Raw genomic sequence first — 21703 nt, 5'->3', positions numbered from 1 at the left:
AGTTTGCTAAAGTCTACAATAATTCCACTTCCTGCCAAGTATAATCTATCAGAATGCCTTTGTATTTGGTCTGATTGCAACAAATGGTCTCCTGCTTTCTGGAGTAAAACCATTAGACCCACAATTACTGACAGTTATGCCCCAGAATGATCCATGTATTTTCCCTAACTGCATCCACATTACGGGTCAATGAGACATTACATCAGCAGACCACGTCTCCCCACCCTGTTTATGGCATAGATTAGGCTTTATTCACACCCTCCAAACAGCCATGACAGGTTTATGACTCACTATTATGAGAAATGCCTTTATAAATCTGAGCTTCACACCTCTAATTGCAACTGTGCTAGCAGCAAAACAGCAGTACAGTATTTATCTATTGCGAATAACCAAACAGTTGTCAATAGCATTAGCCTTTATTCTTTCCGCTTTCAACAATGTTATTTAAGAACGTTACAACTGGCTTTGTTGGACCAAAGCAATTAGATACTTAGGCCTTGCCAAGACATAGACAGACCCCCCAAATTACCACTGCAACCCAGTGCATAGCACCTTAAATAACAGGGTATTTACACTTCGCTCATGATGTTCTTTTCTTCAGGCTGTGGTGCAGAGCCCACACCTTAGATTCGGAATCTAAATCTGTAACCTAAAAGTAGACGGAGCTTTCACTTTGCCAATGAACGGTTTCACAGTTGTCAGAGACATTTACATCATCATTTGGCAGTCGTCTCCTTATCGTCTGGGGTGTGAGAGAGACAGATAGGGTGGGCAGGAGGCAGAACACAGGTGGTGTGAAGCTATGAAATGTGAGAAAATCTTTCTGTACAAGGCATTGAAGACTGGTTTGCAAGCTGGTATTTAAAAGTGAGAATAATTTTTTGGGGGGTGAGAGCAAATGAGCACATGTCCTTGGCATTGTTACTACAGTAAATCCCAGGGAATCCCAGCATCAAACAAATAGGCCCTAGGTAGTCATTTTTAAATACAACCGAGAATTTCAGGATTATACGTGTGCTTGGAAAGCAATACGTGATTGGAATTATAATGATTTGCATAAATGAAAAGTAGTTATTTAAAGGTCTCTGCAAGAGGAAATCGGAGTAGATAAAACATGCATCAAATCAATTGTAACCAATATCTGTGAAGCGCGTTCGAGAAAGACTAATACAAACAGCTGGAATACCGTCAGAGCATTCAAATATACTGCAATTAAAACTGCTTTGACTATCAGTAATGATGGAAGGATCTGTCCGCATGCAAACAAGATATGTGAATGGGATCAATATCTACCCAATCATTAAATGTATCTGGCTCTGAGCACATCCTAATAGCCAGTACATACTATACAGCACACTGTCAGTTGAGTTGTGTAAGATCCTGAGGGGATGCAGAGGGGTTTGAGTACAAGAGAATGCAAATGGCTACACATGCATGAATCTGGGACAAGCTGGCCGTGACCTCCAGCGGTCTACCCATGGCTGGTGGTACTGTAGCTATCCAGGGAGCTGGTATCCTCCAATGTTGCAGCTTGTTGCTAATTAGCCACACTGGGCTACTGAAATCCTGTCCTGAGACTGACCTTTCTCCAAGGTGAGGCAGCTTACTTAGAAATGAGACGAGTCAAGGTAGAGCGTTTCCTGTTTGTTTAGGAGGGGCCACAGTCCAGGGAAAGTCTACTGAGAGACATATCGCAGAAACATTCACCAACAAACATTTTAACTCTGGAATCAACCTGAAAATAGATTCTTATTTACACCGTTAGGTGTGGGGGTCTCTAAAGAATGCAGAGGATCAAAATAGGTGTCACTGTACCATGGTGTGTGTGTATCCATATACGTTTTTGTATTTTCTTCTCTCTGCACGTACAGGGCTTGACAGGATCAAAGGCGATGAGATTTTCTGCAGCAGTTTTAATGGCATTGGTCTTCGTTAGTGTGGCGTACAGCCTGTCAGGTGGAGAGCACATCAACTATGAAGCTGCAACATCCACACAGCTTCCCTTCCAGACCTCTCAATAACAAATGTGTTATCCACTATCACTCCCGTCTGGGAAATATCTGCATTCATTTTGTACACCTTTTGATTTCAAATATCCCCTTGAGGTAAAGAATAGCAAATATGTGTTCTCAGGGAAGGCCTTGGGGAATTATAGGGATTCATGCACTATTGATGCACGTAGAGGTTTGCCCACATGCCATCCCCTGCATTTAATGAGAGTTCCTTAGAGAGGGGGTTATTGCTGCCACCATATAAATCATCCATATTGCTTCCTTATTGTACTACGGAGAAAAGAAACATCCTCATTATCCTCTATAGCTTTGCCTTAGGAGGAGAGAGAAGGTGATGTCTCCGATAAAATAATCTATAAATACCACAAGACTATTAACTTTTATACGGAAGAATCCAAGTAGCTGAGAAAAGTGTGTGTGTGGGGGGGGGGGGGGGGGGGGGGGGGGGGGGGGGGACTTACACATTTATTAAAATGGTTAAATTTCCCTGCAGTGCATTGGTCACCGGTTTTATTGTGCACCTGACAGTGTTACGGTGATTCATTTAGAGAACTACATACAATTATGCGACCATGTATATGCTGAATCATTCCATCTGGATACAACCCAGGTTAAAGGGGTTAAAATGGATCTGTTTTCTTCTAAAGTAAAAGACAGTGAACATTGAATATCAATCCACAGACTTTGAATTTCCTGTTTTGAGAAAAAGTTCTGTCTCCAGTTTCTGTATAATTGCTGTTAGAACCAAACCAACACTGATCAAGCTGGCTAATCATTGCCTGCCACAAATATCTAAATATACCTGGCCTATCATCTAAACTAAGTTCTTGTGAATGTGCAGAGAGAAAGATGAGTTGCAACTAATTTGGTGTAAGGACTGCAGAAATGGTTAATTCAGTCCTCAACAGATGCTCCTCTGATCAGCTACAGTAGATGTAAATTGGAACTGAGTAACACTCACCTCTTCAAGCTGAAACATCTGGTTTATAAGTGGGAACCTCCCAAATGCTAAAATCATTAGGGATGGTACGCCTCTGGAGTGACCTACTGTGTGGTGAATTCTGACATGACATAATCTACTGTACAGTATGTTGTATGAATGGCCAACACCACATAAGTCAAATATTACAGGGCATGATAAAGTTGCCTATAGGACAGCAGACAATCAGCAAAATAAGCTGCAAGTCTGTCTAAAAAAGAATTCCAAGCTCAGTTGAAGCTTGAACTTCAGATAGAGAATAGGTAAGAGTTCAGGTAATTTTGTCACACCCTGATCAGTATCACCTGTCCTTGTTATTGTCTCCACCCGCCCAGGTGCCGCTTGTTATCCCTGGTGTATATATCCCTGTGTTTCCTGTCTCGCTGTGCCAGTTCGTCTTGTATGTTCCAAGTCAATCAGCATGTTTTTCCCATGCTCCTGCCTTTTCTATTCTCTTTTACTAGTCCTCCCGGTTTTTACCCGTGCCTGTTTTATGGACTCTGTATCCTCCTGCCTGACCATTCTGCCTGCCCTGACCTCGAGCCTGTCTGCCACACTCTACCTCCTGGACTCTGAACTGGTTTTGACCTTTGCCTGTTCACGACCATTCTCTTGCCTACCCTCCCATCTGCCTCCCGTGTCTGAATCTCGGTCTCGCCTTGTGCCCTTGTAAATTTCCCCATACATTTCCTCCCAGACGTCAGCTAATGGACAAATAAATATGTAAACGTTTTATGTATAAGCCTGGCTTTTAAGATTATTTGAACAGGCTTTTTCTCATCTTAGAAGTTTTAGTGCCCGCAACCATTTTTCCATTATTGATGTCTCATGACCAATATCATTTTCAGAGATGAGCATACAGCACACCCTGGGACTGTACAACCCTCTTGATTTCTCTCTTTTAACAGTTGTTTATTTAACACTGCCCGAGAGCAGACACCAATTCTGTAAAGTTCATGAAGCTTCAGGTCCCCCTTGAAATCACAATGGGATTTCCTGTCTGGTAAGGTAAAAGAAGTTTCCGTAAACCGGTATCAACTCTGAAAATAATGACTCTTTAAATGCTGTCCTGCATGTATATTGGTTTTTGATTCAAAAGCTGTCCTGCCAGTGAAGGTTTTGACGAAATGAAACAATGAATCCATTGGAATTGATCGCATCATGTACTGCTCGACATTGCCTGGTAAATGCTGTGGCAAAACTTGCCTCAGTCTTTTCAAAGTTCATGACATTTACAACAGCAGCCTGTTTGCTGCTTGGTATTTCTTTTGAAGGTTAGGCTGGCCATTGGAGGTAATTGGACTGTTACTTCTCCCATGATCATGTCCAATCAATACCTGATGTGGAGAGCACAGTAGAGTAGGCCTGGGAAAGATGACATTTTGCCTATGACCATACCAGTTCACTGTGCTGACTGTAGTGGCTAAAGGACAGTTCTGAGGTTCACTGTCAATACAGTCTATTTGAATGGCAGGGAAGAAATAGTACACACACACACACACACACACACACACACACACACACACACACACACACACACACACACACACACACACACACACACACACACACACACACACACACACACACACAAGGGATAATATATGAGCCTCAGATTTCAGGCTGTAGACAGATTTCTATACATTACCATGGTGATGCATTCTCACACACTCCTCTTTATTGACAACCATCTGGGAATAGTTACCCATAAACATTACGTGACGTGTGTTTCTTGCATGGCTGCTACAAGTCAGCTAGAAATCCCATAAGTCTGTTTTCTTTGTACAGGATGGATCATTATTTCTGTCTGCAGTGCAATCGCACCAAACCGGGAAATAACTTTCTCTCAGATGTTCTGTAGTCAAGCCAAATGCATTCTGGGAGGAAAAAAAGTTGTAATCAACTGTGGATAGATAAAGTTGAGCTCATTGCTAAACTGCTCAGCGTATCAGTGTGTACGGTGGTGGCTCACAAAGTAGCAGGCAGGGGTAGACAAGCATTGGCAGGTTAATCAAGAATTAATGGAGAGTATCACAAATGACAATTTAAATTAGGGATGGGAAACTTTGATGGGGGTGGGGGCTGCAGTGGCTCGCAGGTCTGCATACCCACATCCATACCCACACATACAGTCAGAACTGGCCCTAGCCGTTTGGGGGGCCCTAAGCGACATTTTAAATAGTAGGTCCCCTGAACGCAGCTCACTTTCCAGCTCACACTCTCAAACACCTAGATCCCCTGAACGCAGCTCACTCTCCAGATCCCAGTCACCTGAATTCTAATCACCTGTTCACACACCTGTAGGTCATTATTACACACTATTTAGTTAAGTTCTTTGCACCCCATCACTGTGAGGTATTGTTTGTTTTGTGACACGTGTCTTCGGAACTCTGTTTTTCCCGTGATTTACACCTCCCGTGTATGATAATTTTTGCCTGCCTCATTAACGACACCATTTGCCTATTCCCTGCCTGTACTGTTGCCTTGTTGGACCCCCTGTGTATGACCTTCTGCCTGCCCCTGGACCCAGCTACCTGCCTCCTCCTGTGGTCCTTTTCAATCATCACCTGCTGCGCCCTGCACTTGAAACCAGCTCTCTGTCTCCCCTCGTGTTCATTACACCAAGGACATGCCGTAGAAGGAACAACACAGTTTTTATGCTGCTGCTATGAATATGTAATAAATATGTAAAATATGCATTAGTTCTATGTGTCTATGTTACATGGAGGTGGTTATTTTACAACCCTAATGATTGCAATTAAACTAGGAATAGTGGGCATTTATTACATCCCCAAATTTGCAAATGCTTTGTAGGGGTTAAATGAGATGTAACGCTCTGTAATTTGTGTACTTCTATGTACTGTTTGGGCAATGATTAATACACAAGTTCTGCCTTAAAACATTTAACCAAGACTGCAGTGCTCAACTTACATTATTCAATCTGAATCTGCTTGTTTGGGAGCTTCTTAGTTGAGCTTCTTTATTCAAGCCATTCCTAATTTCTCAAAAGGCAGAGTGAAAACATCAGCTGTTTTTCTACATGCTGCCTTGGATGAAGAGCTCACTTTGCTCTGTAGTTCTCCACGTCTTCCTCTGTCTTTCCATTACACTCTACCTCTTCTCTTGTGTGAAGCTGAAAAGACAAATGCTTCCAATTATCATCATAATGCCCATGATTTGATACGATAATATGCATGAGGGCATCCATGAACTGTTTTTTACATTCATTATTGTCTTAATTTGGCAGAATGCCATTATGATACACATGTTATGCCAAGTTCACATACTATAGCTTTGTCATGTCTGTGATCATACTGTACCATAGGACAGACATGTTACAACAAATCCCAGCTGTCTCTATACTCTTTATTGTTGTCCATTGAGTTGGAACGATTGACATGGTACAGTGTTGTAAAAGTAACAGGCCTTTGTGAAGAAGCACAATTTAGTTGATGACGAATACTAATTGTGAGATTAAATGGCATGGCAGCATATCTTTCTCTTTTATTTGGTTAACAAAACCGGCATGATGTGAAAGTAGGAACTAGGAAATTATATCAAAGGTCTTAAAGTTAGTGGCAGATTACACACACCTTGTTAAACTCGCACTGAATTTTCAAACATGAAGAGAAATTGGATTTACTTTAAGGTGTCCTCATTCGAATGACTCCACTGAGGTATCAATTTCAATAAGCACATATCACCTGGTATTTTTTTTTATCAGATTCTCAATCCCACCTAAAGTCTTGCCCCACCATCTCATAGAATTTGATATTATAAGGCCTATAAAAGTCCCGGAGCTGCTCAATGACCTCCCGGTCGATCTGCACGTGAGTTCTACCCTTTGACTTGCCCAGGCAGCGGGGCTGGCTGCTGCTCTCTGGCTTCTTCAGGCAAGGGAAGCCTTTGGTTCGGTTAAAGTAGAAGTGCTTGTCTGTGATGATGCGTTTGAGACCCAAGAAGTCCTGGACGCGACCCAGCTCCCCCGCCGGGTCCGTGATCAGCCGCTCGCCGCTCACAAAGTGGATCTGGGAGAGGCGAAAGTACTGTAGCCAGTTCTCTAGGTGGAGGATGTACATCCCTATGCGGATAGCGTTCCATGAGGTGTCTACCAGACCCTGGCTACGGTTCTGGAAGGCCAGCTCCTCGAAGGTTGGGATGTCCGGCTTCTTGGACAGAGTCTGTGTGTAGTCTGAGATGGCCCTGGTGACTGGGTTACGCACCACCACAATCAGCTTGGTGTTGGGGGACATACTGGCGATGCGTCTGGGAGCCTCTCTTGTCACAAAGTAGCTGGGGGTTTTCTCCAAGGTGATTTGGCTGTCTAGAGTCCGTGGCATTAGTCCTCTAAATAGGGAAAGACAGAAAGAGAAAAACGCTGATTTAACTTTTATGCCTGGAATCCATTGCATTAGTACTCTAGAAGGGGATAGAATAGTAAAGCAATTTAATTGTCTTGCAGAAATTGTTATCCACTTCGACAGCTGAAAAGGTTTCATGAAAACAACTCATGTTCCCTATCTCCAGGGTGACAGTGATGCAGAGGGCTGGAGGGAAATCATCCAATCACATTTTAGACTGGTGTTCATAAATCACCATCACCTGCATTAAGGACATCCAACAGAAAAAGATGCTTGGGAGAATCTGGGTCACACTAAATAGGTCATCGTCTTCATAAAGTTTCTGGGGAAATGCATCTTAAAATGTTTGTAAAGTTTTTCTCATATCTACGGAAACCATGCATAGCAAAGTAAGGACTAGTGTTTTGATATTTTCCAAGAAAATGTAGAGACTGGCATTGCTCTGGAAATGTCATTTCATGATTCGAGCAATGGGAGTTAAGAAATGCATCATTCCTGTTTAAAACCTGGGTTATGCAAAAGTTGTATTTAAACATGGAGCCACTAGAGCGCGATGAGCCGAGTAAAGTCCCACCGGCCAAACCCTCCCCTAACCCGAACAACGCTGGGTCAATTGTGCACCGTCCTATGGGACTCCCGGCCACGGTCGGTTGTGGCACAGCCCGGGAATGAACCCGGGTCTGTAGTAGCACCTCTAGCACTGCAATTCAGTGCCTTAGACCGCTGTACCACTCAGGAGGCCTGAATAGTTCTAAGATACAACTACAACCTACATTTGAACACAACATCAGTGTCCATTGGTTAGAACAGAAATGTGTCTTCTGACTTCCCCAACATGCTTCTGGTCCACCTCTCTAACCTCTAGGCTACTGGGCTTTCCCATTGTGTATCCATAATAAAAGCTCTAGATACAGTAAAATTGTTCTTCCCTTCAGGTCAGGACCTTGATTCCCTGAAACTTTTGAACATTAACATGGATAGATCCCACCTAAAGTGCATCGAGCAGTTTCTCCCAAAACCATTCTTGCACTAAAACTGATACAGTAAATAAAATAGTAACTTTATGTCTGTGACTGATGATTCTGTGCTTCCGACTTTGTGGCAACAGTTTGGGGAAGGCCCTTTCCTGTTTCAGCATGACAATACAGAAATAGTTTGTCGAGATCTTTGTGGAAGAACTTGACTATCCTGCTCAGATCCCTGACCTCAACCCCATCGAACACCTTTGGGATGAACTGGTACACCGACTGTGAGCCAGGCCTAATCGCCCCAATATCACTGCCCGACCTCACCAATGCTCTTGTGGCTGAATGGGAGCAAGTCCCCGCAGCAATGTCCCAACATCTAATGGAAAGCCTCCCCAAAATAGTGGAGGCTGTTATAGCAGCAAAGGGGGCGACCAACTCCATATTAATGCCTATGATTTTAGAATGAAATGTTTGACTTGAAGGTGTCCACATACATTTGGTCATGTAGTGTACCTTAACAGTCTGATAAATATTGATCAGTTTAGCTTGATTTATGAATCATGTGCTGTTCTGCTGTTAGCCTTACCAGTTTAGGGCCACAGGCAATCATTAATCTTCCATGGGATGGAAGGAACAGAACAGCAGTAGCACCATCCCCAGAAAACAGCTTTACAGTACGCTAAATACATGCTACCACTGTATATCTCAGGTGCTATGTGATAGAATCCCAACTTAGTTATATCATCAACCTTAACCTATAGTATAGCATATTCTTCCTATTTCTTCACACTTCCATACATGTATTATTGCGTTGAGGGAATTTTAGGGACCTATATAATCTCATGGAGAAAGCTACAGACATTCCAACACTGTTGGGTTATATAATTTCAAACGCTACCCTTTTCGGTTTCACAGTTCTCACCAACACCGTTAAAAGAAATAGCTGCAATTAAGCATATTACATAAACCTTTTTTTTTAAATCCACACAACCAACACCCAGGATGGTGTTACTGACAGTCTAACACTTTTCCCCTGTTGCCTGGTGCAGGAGCTGAACGCAGCGTGAACAAGAGCTGAAATCCTCACTCTTTTGCTGATGAGAAGGAGTGTTGGTGCTGTACTAGCTTTTGCAGCCGTGCTTCGTAGCATTTCTCGACTGCCACAAAGAGGTGCATTTCTTGTCGATTAGGAATGAAAGAAAATCCATCACCTCCTTTAACTTTATTTAATCCACCAAGGTTTCAGACGAGACCAGGACACAAAAAGGTTTAGTGCAGCTTTCCATAGAGAAAGCCATAATGGAACATATAATTCAATGGGATTCTCTTACTTCACACAACCAATTACATTTTCACTGTTCCAAGTACAAGACAACAATGATCCACTGCCTAAAGATGAACATGTGCATGTTGGGGAGCATAAGAAACAACATGACATGTTCACATTATCTCCTGGGTTTGCTGAGTCCCGGGTTTGGTTGAACAGAAACCTAGCTTGAATTGAACTTTATTTGTTCATGATTGGAGTGATGAGATGCGCATGTACATTTGCTCTTTAGATGATTCCCCCCTTCTCTTTATCAACAACTTGTCAGGGACAGCTCTACCACTGTTTTATTAACCTGATTCCAATTACATTGGTGGAATTTGCATTAGCATAATCTGCACTTCCATAGTGTTGGGCCTACACGTTGTGCATACATTCTCATTTCAGCAGGGGTTTAATCCATGTCATGTATTTGAGAAATGAATTTACCTTCTCGGAGCGAACAAATTACATTGATTAAATAAATGGTCCAGCTGCTGTTCTCTGTAGTTTTTATTTTTATTTAACTAACATTTGTTTTACAGAAATTGATTCTTATAAATGAAAGCCCATCCACATGATTACAAAACATTCAATTGACCAGAATATAAACCCGCTTCTCATCAAGAAACATTTCACTAACATTTAACTAAAGTGCCATCTTCCATTTTCCTCTTCTGTAAATACCCAAACCGAGGAGAAGAACAGTTTTTCGTGTGAGCATACTGACTGCGTTACTGAGAACAAACACAACCACAGTGGGACGTTAAGAATGGCTCCATGCAAAGGTCTGATATCACACCAGAAACTTCCACTAACATGAATTGCCAGTTGCTATTTGCGTTGGTCTCCCTGTATTTAGATGCCTGCCTTTTTTAATGGAGGTGCTTGTAGCATAAGAGAGGACGGGAGGAGGCTGTAATTGTAATACGCCAAGGTTACTGTGACATGTTGTAAGCCATTCAGCAGCAGTGTATTCTGTGCTGACACCCTATGGTGCTTGAAGAGAACAGCGAGCACCTTCAGTAGTGTAGCTTTCAAAAAGCCTTCATTGTCGCTCGATAGGCCTACTCTCAAAAGGATAAGGTCACCATGATCACTCCAGCTCTCAATTACTGACAAGCTTTTTGGAGCTCTGGGACAAGGTTACAGATGATATATTGTAAATCATATCAGATAACTCCGTAGAATTAACCATTAGTGAAATATTAATAATGATGTAGAATATAGTTGGAAGGTATATCCACAATGTGGAACTGTACTGCCATTGCACACATTTTGACACATTGAGTACACCCACACACACACACATATATCTATAAAGCTGGCAGTAACTGGCATTTTGTGTCATGAATCAAAGTTGTAGAGAGATGGATGGGCTCCCCGCTCTGATCATCATCCGGATCCTGTGAGCTGGAACTAAATTGACTGGAATAATTTACAGCCGTCTCCTGTTCAGATTATTGGTGAAACTCTGAGAGGAGTCAGGATGCGTTACAGGCTTGGCTGTGACATTTTAATCCCTCTAATGAATCGAGGTGTGGAGGATCTATCCCAACATTGTAAATGTGCCCAGTGCTCACAAGATTGCAAAGAGATAGCAATTCCCCCCTCACCGGTATTTAATATCCTCCCCTGACAGATGTGTTGAGACCAACACCTAAAAATCATGTCTGGCATACTGTAACATTAAAAGTGCCAAAGGATGTGCCGAGTTCCCTTGGCTGCTAACGTGGCTCCACTGAGCAAGTCAACATTGTACAGACACACAGGCACCAGCTATATCAGGCATGTAAGACCGTAGCAGCAGGTAAAGGTCGGCTTTGGATCATCTCCTTCAGCACAATCAATTAACCCAGACCTCGCCAGTGTAACTTCATTGATGTTTCAAATCAAGAGGGAATTGAGTGCATTGTAAGAGTCCTCAGTAAATATTTGCTCGTGAACCACAGTAGTGCGTCTACATTACTTTGGTATGGTCATTAGCAAGTCTTTTGATGTGGACGAAATGGAATGTGTGTGACGGCAGATGCACAGAACACCTGTAGCATCTCTAAGGTTGAGCTAAAATGTAGCATAGCATATTTCCATAGATGTGTAGAACACGTGTGGCCTCTCTAAGATTGAGCTAAAATGTAGCACAGCATCTTTCAGTAGATGTAGAGAACATGTGCAGCATCTCTAAGGTTGAGTTAAAACATAGCATAGCATGTTTCAATAGATGTACAGAGTCAGGTATTGATGTGGCTAAGTCAATAACTCAATCATGAAGTATTCTGCTTAATCTTAAACCTATGTGGCACAGGAGGTTGGTGGCACCTTAATTGGGGAGGACGTGCTCGTGGTAATGGCTGGAGCGGTATCAGTGGAATGGTATCAAACACATCAAATATTGTTTGATGCTGTTCCATTTGCTCTGTTCCAGACATTATTATGAGCCGTCCTCCCCTCAGCAGCCTCCACTGGATTGATGATTTTGTTTGCCTTCTTCAGTGTTGTATTCACGTCCTCCATGTTCAAGCTATCATCCACTGTCAGTAGAAAGGCTGTGGAGGTGACACACTGTTTTCAACAGAATTAATCCAGGCCTCATGGTACTAATTACCCAGCTTTATGATGAGTCGGAGGATTGGACAGTAATGCGAGGGCCTGATCTGATTGGGATTTAAATTGGAAACCATCAATCATAACAAGCAGGCAGCGTCCCTGCAACAGACAGACAGACGGAGAGATTTAGAAAGTGGCCCCTATCTCTGGCAGAGCAGAACGGGTCTGTCATCACACAGACTAATAATGAACCCTGCCTATTATACAACACACAGCTTGTGAGTTACTGTCTACTAACCAGGGACAGGGAGCATGGTGACTTCAACATATCCATTATCTGTGGTGTTGGGATGGCCTCGGCTCGAGCGGGGGTTATTTGGAAAAGCCCCTGATTAAATTATTACAAAGGTCTCATGGCTCATCATGGTCACTTCCAAACAAGCTGTAGAACGTAAGATGAAGTGAGATCAGTGCAGGGAAAAGCCTGGGATTTAGAGCATGTCTATAATGCTTTCTTGGTGGATGCTAAGAGCATGTTGTTGAAGTGTCGTGTTATACAGTATTGCATGTGGATTTCAAAGCTTTCTCACATACCTCTATTACCGGGGCCTGAATTATATTCACATTCACATAGACAGTCATACTCTTATCCATTGGTTTCATTCTGAAGCCTTTCATCTTCCAATTTGTATGACATCTCACAACAATACAGTGAATACTATCTAAGGTTATAGGATCCAGGGAAAGGTAATACCAGTATGTGAGAAAGCTTTTAAATCATTATAGTGTATTGCTACAAACCACGGTATGTGTCTATGTTTAAGGTTTGGCTCCGTCATATCTTCAATGACACACGGAGTGTTAATTTGTACAGACCATTTTATGTTACGGTTGCAAACAACCCAGATTGCAATTACACAGCTTCATGTGTTCTAATGCACAAAGCTGTAATAAAACCAGAGTCGCTATACAACCGCATCACCAACTGCAGTCTACTCCCCTCGCCTGGTACGAAGGAAATAGCTTCATTCTGTCTCCACTGGAAAATATTATCTTATTAATATTTCACTCACTCCCATTTCTGCTGGAATGACGTCCAAGCACTAATCACCAGTCAGCAGCGACAGAAGCTGGTCTCAATGGAAGTCAATTAAGGGTTACCGAGGAACGTCCCAGGCAACAATACTGAAGCCAGGTCAGCTGGTTGGTTAACTAGACCAAGAAATCAGTTATAGTCAACTGCCAAGACAACCAGCAGCAGGTTTTATTCAATTTAAAACAAAGCTCTGATCTGTTCTGTACACACCGTGTCAATATTTTCCAGAGTAAACTATGTTTTTACATAAGGACTGTCCTGTTTGTCTGTATGGGAAACAAATAATTCAGAATCCGAATCAGTCTGACCTCAATGATGTCTGATTTAGTCATGTTGGCTCTGCGCTACGTTTCACAGAAATGACAATACATTGGAATATTCTAAACCACTGAGGATGTTTTGAGACAATTGCTCTCCTGAAGCGATAAAGCATTGAATTAAGGCGAACCAAATGCTGTTACTGTGTCTGACTTTGATGTGGGAAAGTGTCCAACTATCCAAAAATGAAGACACTCATCGGAAGACCCCGAAATCCATGGCTGGCAAGCTGCACATCCTCAGATGAGCATTTCAGTTAATTGTGTAAATGTTTCAGATGAATTAACTGCGGCTCAGCTGCCAATTTCAATGAAACACAGTGTAAACAAAACTATTTCAGTGCATGTCAGCCTGTCCTCACATCCTGTTCAGTTTAAACTTGTTTCCTCCTGTCACATTTCCCCCTGCCTGTCTTTGCAAAAGGCTTTCTGCTGAACTGCAGGGAGTAATGGAAAACATTACCAACGCATAATGAGACACAGCAAATATTCATTCAGTCTGCAGTTGAAATACAAATGGTTCTAAAGACACCTGGAAGGAAGTATTGGAATATTCCTGGCAAGGAATCAATTCAAATCCGAATCACATTGTATTTGCCATATGCGCCGAACACAACAGGTGTGTAGACCTTATAGTGAAATGCTTACTTACAAGCCCTTAACCAACAATGCTTTAAGAAGTTAATAAAAATAATAATAATAAGTGTTAAAAAATAGATAAGTAAAAAATATACATTTTTAAAGTAAGATGAATTCCTCCAGTACGGGGTGAGTAATCGATGCCCTGATATCAAGAAGTTATTTTCGGTCAATAGACACGGTGGCAGAAACATTATGTAGAACACGAGTTACAAATAGCGCAAAAAAACATACACAATAGCACAATTGGTTATGGGATCGTAGAACGGCGGCCATCTCCTTCGGTGCCATTATCATTCCGGAAAATGTTTGAGGTGTGTATACTATGTAATTGTAGTAACTAGTCTAGACTCCATGAAAAACAGTTTGAACAGAGTTGTGCATATCCCCATTTAATTCAACTCAATTTACTACAGTCAAAACTACACATTTATTTAATCACATTATACATTTATAGGTTTGGTGTCAGCCATGTTAGATTCTGTCTCTCAGAATAGTGTCATTGTGTGGCCTTGCCTCCAGGGTGGCCTACCACTCTCAACAGCTCTTAATGTTCTGTACAGCTGGGTTACCTACAGTTGGTAAAGGCTCTATCCCTGATCCTGAGTAGGAAGCTCACAACACCACTACCTCTGTCTCTTGCTGCTGGCAACTCCAGTTAATTACTTATTCAATACAAAATCCTAATACAAAAACCTCACTGTGCCATGGTGTCTTTGGGGGATATTCCCGAGAGGAGTTGTTTTTGTAATTAATGTTAACTGCTACGTGTTTCTGAGCTATATCGGGATTAAGACTCCTCATTACTAGTGGAGAGAGATGCCTGGGTCAGTGGAATGTGCAGTTCCCTCCGTTAAATGAGCAGCAGACAACTTTCTGTCCTCGTCAACCTTTCTGACGCTAGAGTTCCGGGGCTCAGTATCCTCCCTGAGCCAATTAATGGTGGACCTAGAGAATACTCTTGGCTGAAGCAGATTCTACGAGGCCTCTTGCACAATTTGAACAGGGAATCAGGGAATCTATTTGATGTGCGTCTGACTCCTGTAAAATCAGTAGAGCTGAGATGCCCTTTTAAGTTCTGATGCTGATGGTGTGTAGTGATGCGGATTTGTTAGATGTTTTTGATCGTGTGCGAAAATTGAAAAACGCGTCCACGAAGAGTTGCGGAATTGGTTGCAGTATAATGTATGATTCAGCTGCCCCTTATATAGTCACAGGGATGGAGAGACACTCACATCCAATCTAAATGAGGCCAAATGGGTCTTATTCTATTCTGGAGATCAAGTAATGAACACTGCACTATTTCACTGTCGTCGCACAGGTCTGTCACTTACAATGGGGTGAAAATAGTTGGATTATGCAAGTAATGCACAATTAAAAAGATTAAAAATAGAGGACAGTCTATCACGGTGCCTCATTAGACGATGGTGACAATCGTATTATTTAATGCTGAGACCAGGTCGTATTAGTTCTAGTCTGCATAAAGTTTCAGCCTCCATGACTGAGGTGAACTAATACAGCAAACACTCATTACATTTAAATGGATGGTGTCTCATGTCTTGGACTGAAATAAAATGAAAAATAAGACTCTCTAAAGCACATTATTAAAGGTGATTTGTATGGAACTTCTGACGTTAATCAGCCAATTTATCTTTCTCATTACTGGCGGCATTTATGTGGCTCTTATTGCAAGATGTCAGTGGCTAAACTAAAATTGCTTTCAGAGGGGATTAGAGACACTGTTGCTAGGTCCTGGCCTCTGTGGCATTTTAATTAATCAGTCCCCAAATAGTACTGATGAATTTAGAGCCTGTTTGTGTGTGTGTGTGTGTGTGTGTGTGTGTGTGTGTGTGTGTGTGTGTGTGTGTGTGTGTGTGTGTGTGTGTGTGTGTGTGTGTGTGTGTGCATGCATGGGGGAGGGTATGTAAGTGTGAGTGTAATTAATAATTAACGTGAAACTAATTATATGAATACAGTATCTGCTATGTTGGCACTATATTGGCACAAGCCTACTGCACACTAACTTCCCGCTGTTCTATTAGTCTAATATTAGCATTATTGAAGTTATATTATAGGCCTATTCTTAACCTCCAGAGCTAAGTGTGTGAAAAAGCACTGCTACGTCAAGTCCTCAGCCCTGAACTGAATGCCTCCAGGTCCCTTTTATTGATTTAAGCAGTTCCCCATGGGTGAGTCTGACTCAACTGACTTAAACACAGCAGGTATAAATGGGACAGTGAGCACACACCACAACCAACTGGGCTTAGGGAGAGCTGCTGGGTGATTTCACTAGAGTGGCCTGTCTGACAGAACCTCCTACAGAACAGAACACTTTCTAATGGCACATTCTTTGTTTCATTGGGTTTTCTCTCTCTGCTAAGTGTAGATGCGACCCATGAGAGTTCCCTGCTCGGGTTCACTCAACAGGCACCATGTTCTGTCAGAGAGGAGAATGTGACACCTGTGTAAGCCTGCTTTTAGGCATGCAGGTACCATCTTCAGCAAAGGTCTTACGGCTGCCAAGGGATGAGAGCAGGTAGAGTCACACAACTGAGCCAAGTTGAGCTAAGATTTACTGGATCTGGCCATGCTGGAAAGGATCATGTGAAAGGAAAATATAAAAGCCAGCGCGGTACTGTTGGGTAGGCACAATAATGAGAAAAGGCTATTACTCTTCTATGGACTTCGTTTTCCAAGGTCTGACTCGTGGGTACGAGACAGCGCCAGTGTCCCGTCTCATCGATGTACAGTACACTGGAGGGGCATCCCGTTAGAGGGAAGGCAGGAGGAGTCCTACCTTGTCCGAGGTCACTAATCAATATTAGCCATGTTTCTGCTGGAGAGGGTTTCTTAAAAGTCTGCCCCTGAAAATATCTATTACCGTTGATCTGCATGTTTACTTACTGAAATTCGACACTGCAGCTATACTGTGGCATTTCAACCTGGGTATCAAGCCAAAGTAACTTCATCCTGGATTTGGGGCATGATTTACTTGTAATGCTTACAATTCCAATTGCTTTCGGTCTGAGTGTTTCTTTTACTCTGGTATTCCAAAATATTTGTATGCCTTGGGAAATCAAATCTTTAGATCAATTATCTCACAAACTACACTATATGGTATGTGGCTCCCCCTTCAAATTAGCAGATTTGACTATTTCAGTCACACCATTGCTAACAGGTGTATAAAATTGAGCACACAGCTGTGCAATCTCCATAGACAAACATTGGCAGCAGAATGGCCTTACTGAAGAGCTCACTGACTTTCAACAAGTCCGTTTGTCAAATTTCTGCCCTGCAACAGCTGCCCCGGTCAACTGCTGTTATTGTGAAGTGGCAACGTCTAGGAGCAACAACGGCTCAGCCGCAAAGTGGTAGGCCACACAAGCTCACAGAACGGGACCACCGAGTGCTGAAGCGCATAGCGAGTAGAAATCATCTGTGTTCGGTTGCAGCACTCACTACTGTGTTCCAAACTGCCTCTGGAAGCAATGTCAGCACAATAACTGTTTGTCAGGAGCTTCATGAAATGGGTTTCTATGGACGAGCAGCCGCACACAAGCCTAAGATCACCATGTGCAATGCCAAGCTTCGGCTGGAGTGGTGTAAAGCTCGCCACCGTGGAGCAGTGAAAACGGGTTCTCTGGAGTGATGAATCACGCTTCACCAACTGGCAGTCCGACGGACGAATCTGGGTTTGGCGGATGGCAGGAGAACTCTACCTGCCCCAATGCATAGTGCCAACTGTAAAGTTTGGAGGATGAGGAATAATAGTCTGGGGCTGTTTTTCATGGTTCGGGGTAGGCCGCTTAGTTCCAGTGAAGGGAAAACGTAACGCTACAGCATACAATGACATTCTAGATGATTCTGTGCTTCCAACTTTTCCTGTTTCAGCATGACAATGCCCCCATGCACAAAGCGAGGTCCATAAAGAAAAGGTTTGTCGAGATCAGTGTTGAAAGAACTTGACTGGCCTGCACAGAGCCCTGACCTCAACCCCATTGAACACTTTAGGAATGAATTGGAACGACGACTGCGACCCAACCTCACTAATGCTCTTGTGGCTGAATGGAAGCAAGTCTTTCCAGAAGAGTGGAGGTTGTTATAGCAGCAATGGGGGAACCAACATCCATATCAATACCCATAATTTTGGAATGAGATGTTCGACGAGCAGGTGTCCACATCATTTTTGGTCATGTAGTGTATCTACACTGAGAATACAAAACATGAATAACACCTGCACTTTCCATGAAATAGACTGACCAGGTGAATCGAGGTGAAAGCAATAATCCCTTATTGACGTCACTTGTTAAATCCACTTCAATTACTGTAGACGAAGGGGAGGAAACAGTTAAAGAAGGACATTTAAGCCTTGCGACAATTGAGACATGGATTGTGTGTACTGTATATCATTCAGAGGGTGAATGGGCAAGACAAAATATTGAAGCGCCTTTGAGTGAGGTATGATAGTAGGTGCCAGGCACACTGGTTTATGTCAAGAACAGCAACGCTGATGGGTTTTTCACGCTCAACAGTTTCCCGTGTGTTCTCTACTGTATCGTGTTGTGAAAAAAGGATCTCTAAGTGATCATTATCAACAATTTCAACAAGAGTGAGAGGAGGGAATATACACACTTATGCACACACACATGCACACTTATTCCATCCCACAAGGGACATGATTAGCCTTAGGATCATGAAAAACGTTCTAGACTTTCATGAACACAATCCTGGGACTGTCAAGTACACACCCTGGTACACACTTTTTAAGTTGACTAATAATGTCAGAGATACACATTAGAATAGAATGGATATAGATGCAATACACCCAAGCATATCTATATTATCTCAAAGGCAGGCCTACACATATTAGGTTGTAAGAAGTTATAAACCTACTTAGCCTAAGCCTACTGTTGTGCCTACTGTTGTGACAAATTCCTTTGTAGGGTAAAGTGCACTTGTTCAACAAATAAAATATTGAAAATGAAAATATATCATAAACAGACAAATTAGTTTAATATATATGTAAATCAACGTGACATTTCGTACCTGTACCAGTCCAATCCTCTGTCATAGTTTCTATCGAAAAAGTGGGGCTCTGTTCCAAGCGCGCGCACATCTGGATGAATTCGAATGAACTCCAGCACCGCTCTGGTGCCGCCCTTCTTCACCCCGATGATTAGTGCGTTAGGTAACTTTTTGTTTCCATATTTCTGTGCAACAGTAATATTATATTCGGATGGGGCAACACTCCGTTTGTGAGTGATGGGCAAGGCAGAATTTCTACTTTGGTTGCGAGCATTACTTGATCCTTGGTGAGTGAGTGCCACGTTTAAAGTCTCATCCAGAGCAGTCCTCCTGTCCGCGATGCAATCTTTTTGCAGAAGTTTTTCGCTTCCTACGTTCTTGTGATTGAGGCACCCTTTTTCCTCATAACTCTGGGTTGGCATGATTGTACCACAACAAAACAGTATGCTGTAGCATAAATATGTGAAGGACAATGAAATGGTGAATATAAAAATAAATCGTTTGCTCAACCTATTTGAAGATGGCACGATTCGGTTTGACATGAACCTATATGCCATATCTCCATGGGCCAAGGGACTGCATGTTTATCTTCTGTGCTGCGCCTGGACTGCGGTGTCTCCTTGTGGTACCGGACTCTGCCTCTGCCAACATCACAATACGACAGAATACCAGGTAAATGTTCCTCCAAGAAATTACATGTGCACAATTTGCATCGTTTCCAATTAAACAATTGTTGGATAACTTTGGAGTAAATTGATATCAGCCATTTTCTTGGAAAAAGTAGAATGATTCCGCCTAAATGTGTTCATATAGTTTGAGTGGTAGGATGATTGCATCAGGAATATTAACTAATTGCATAATATTTTGTCGAAACACTTAAACCCCCACGGAGTCGTTATCCTCAATCCCATTCTTCGTTTTCCTCAATCCGTTGTTCTGGGTAAAATATGCCGTTTGTTGGATAATGATGAGTGACTTTGGAAACCTGCCGAAATCCAAAAATCTGCATCTCTTCCAAAAGGTACGGTGTAATCTGCCATTGACTCTAATCCGTGCGAAGCCTCAGCCTCGCGGATGTTCAGCTCATGTTTGGCTGCTTTCTCAAAGTTCTCAAGAATGCCGTTGCGGCAGTCAGGGACAGATGATGAATATATAAAGATGCCGTCTGACGTCACTCTTCATATGATCATATTCTCCATGCATGTAACTTTTTAAAGGAATACTCCTGGTAGACTATTTTATAGAGACATACAGCATATATAGTTGGCAGGTGAGAAGCATAGTCAATGTGGATACCTGTGTGTGAACGTTTCCACATAACTCACATGAATGTGTGTTCTCTAGCCAATTGAAATTCATAGGACAACAAGCATTTTTATTTAGAAATTAACTTTGAATTGCACAAATGCAAGCCATTAATTGCTCCCTTTAAATCATGAAAGTACACAACAAAGATGATCTCTAATCTTGAATCTCCAAGCTGTTGCACAGATCTCTGCTTCACGGACATTCTAAACTGAGAGACGTGACTGAATATTGCTAGTCTGAGTCATAAAAGGCTTAGATTTGAACAGGTGAAATCTCCATGATTCTGTGCTCTCTCTCACAGATGGGTGTTCTGGGGCCCTGCACTGTAGCCAAGGAGATAAACACGTTGCTTTGTGTCATACCTAAGCACAACCATTGAGCAGATGTTATCCAGTAAAGCCATACAGTCTACCCACCAGACAACATCAAATCAAATCACATTTTATTTGTCACACGCGCCGAATACAACAGGTGTAGGTAGACCTTACAGTCAAATGCTTACTTACAAGCCCTTAACCAACAACGCAGTTTTACGAAAAAGAAGTGTTCTTAGAACTGCATGGTTGGTTAAGGGCTTGTAAGTAAGTAATAGAATTTAAAAAAATATCCACACACACAATTTTGTTATTCCACAATTTTATTTCAGTCATTTTAGCATAATTTCTTGAGAAGCAAACAGCAAACGTAATGGCTCACAATACATCATTACATGATTTGAGCATATTTGAATCAGTTTACTCAGCTAATGTGGATGCTCTCCCAGTCTCACAGAGCAGAGAGGAAACGTTGGAGTAGTGAAACACTAGATTTTCCAAATTAGCGAGGCACCAGGGAGTCTGTTTCTCTGTTTCACTCTGTGGCTCTGCCATGGGGCTGAACCTGCTATTAGTGAAATGTGATTTGGGACCACCGATCAATTGGGGCCACAGTCCCCAGTAATATGACATTGATACAGCGAGGCGTAGGGGGGTTCATTAACCTTTCCAGTCCAGCTAGAGAGAACCCTGGGGCTTCAAAGTGCAAATGCTTTACAGTCATGTCTAAGGGAGCTCTACAGTATTACCCAACTGTGTTCTGCTCAGTTTGTACCGGTAATGTAGATTCATCACTCTTAGAATGGTGGAGGGCTGTTGTATTGAGGCTAT

General features: G+C 42.4%; 1 protein-coding gene across 1 annotated transcript; it reads right to left on the bottom strand.

Annotated features, from left to right (window-relative positions):
• Positions 1-6112: 6112 nt before the first annotated feature.
• On the bottom strand, positions 6113-20351 carry LOC110486321 (heparan sulfate glucosamine 3-O-sulfotransferase 2-like). Its single transcript, XM_021557833.2, has 2 exons — positions 19272-20351; positions 6113-7338 (listed from the first exon to the last, which is right to left on the bottom strand). Exons 1-2 carry the CDS (start codon positions 19805-19807, stop codon positions 6720-6722), a joined length of 1155 nt encoding a protein of 384 aa, XP_021413508.1. The 5' UTR covers positions 19808-20351; the 3' UTR covers positions 6113-6719.
• Between the last annotated feature and the right edge of the window lie 1352 nt (positions 20352-21703).

The sequence above is a fragment of the Oncorhynchus mykiss genome, chromosome 13 (genome assembly GCF_013265735.2).
Source record: "Oncorhynchus mykiss isolate Arlee chromosome 13, USDA_OmykA_1.1, whole genome shotgun sequence".
Lineage (NCBI taxonomy): Eukaryota > Metazoa > Chordata > Actinopteri > Salmoniformes > Salmonidae > Oncorhynchus > Oncorhynchus mykiss.
Note: the sequence above shows the minus strand (reverse complement) of the source record. Positions and strands in the feature narration are given on the sequence as shown.

What these genes read in the sequence shown, in the direction of transcription:
- LOC110486321 (XM_021557833.2), bottom strand. Translation starts at nt 19,807, where the DNA reads ATGGCATATAGGTTCATGTCAAACCGAATCGTGCCATCTTCAAATAGG. An exon ending in AGAGGATTGGACTGGTACAG is followed by an intron (nt 7,339 to 19,271) that starts GTACGAAATGTC and finishes TTCCCTATTTAG; the next exon opens with AGGACTAATGCCACGGACTC.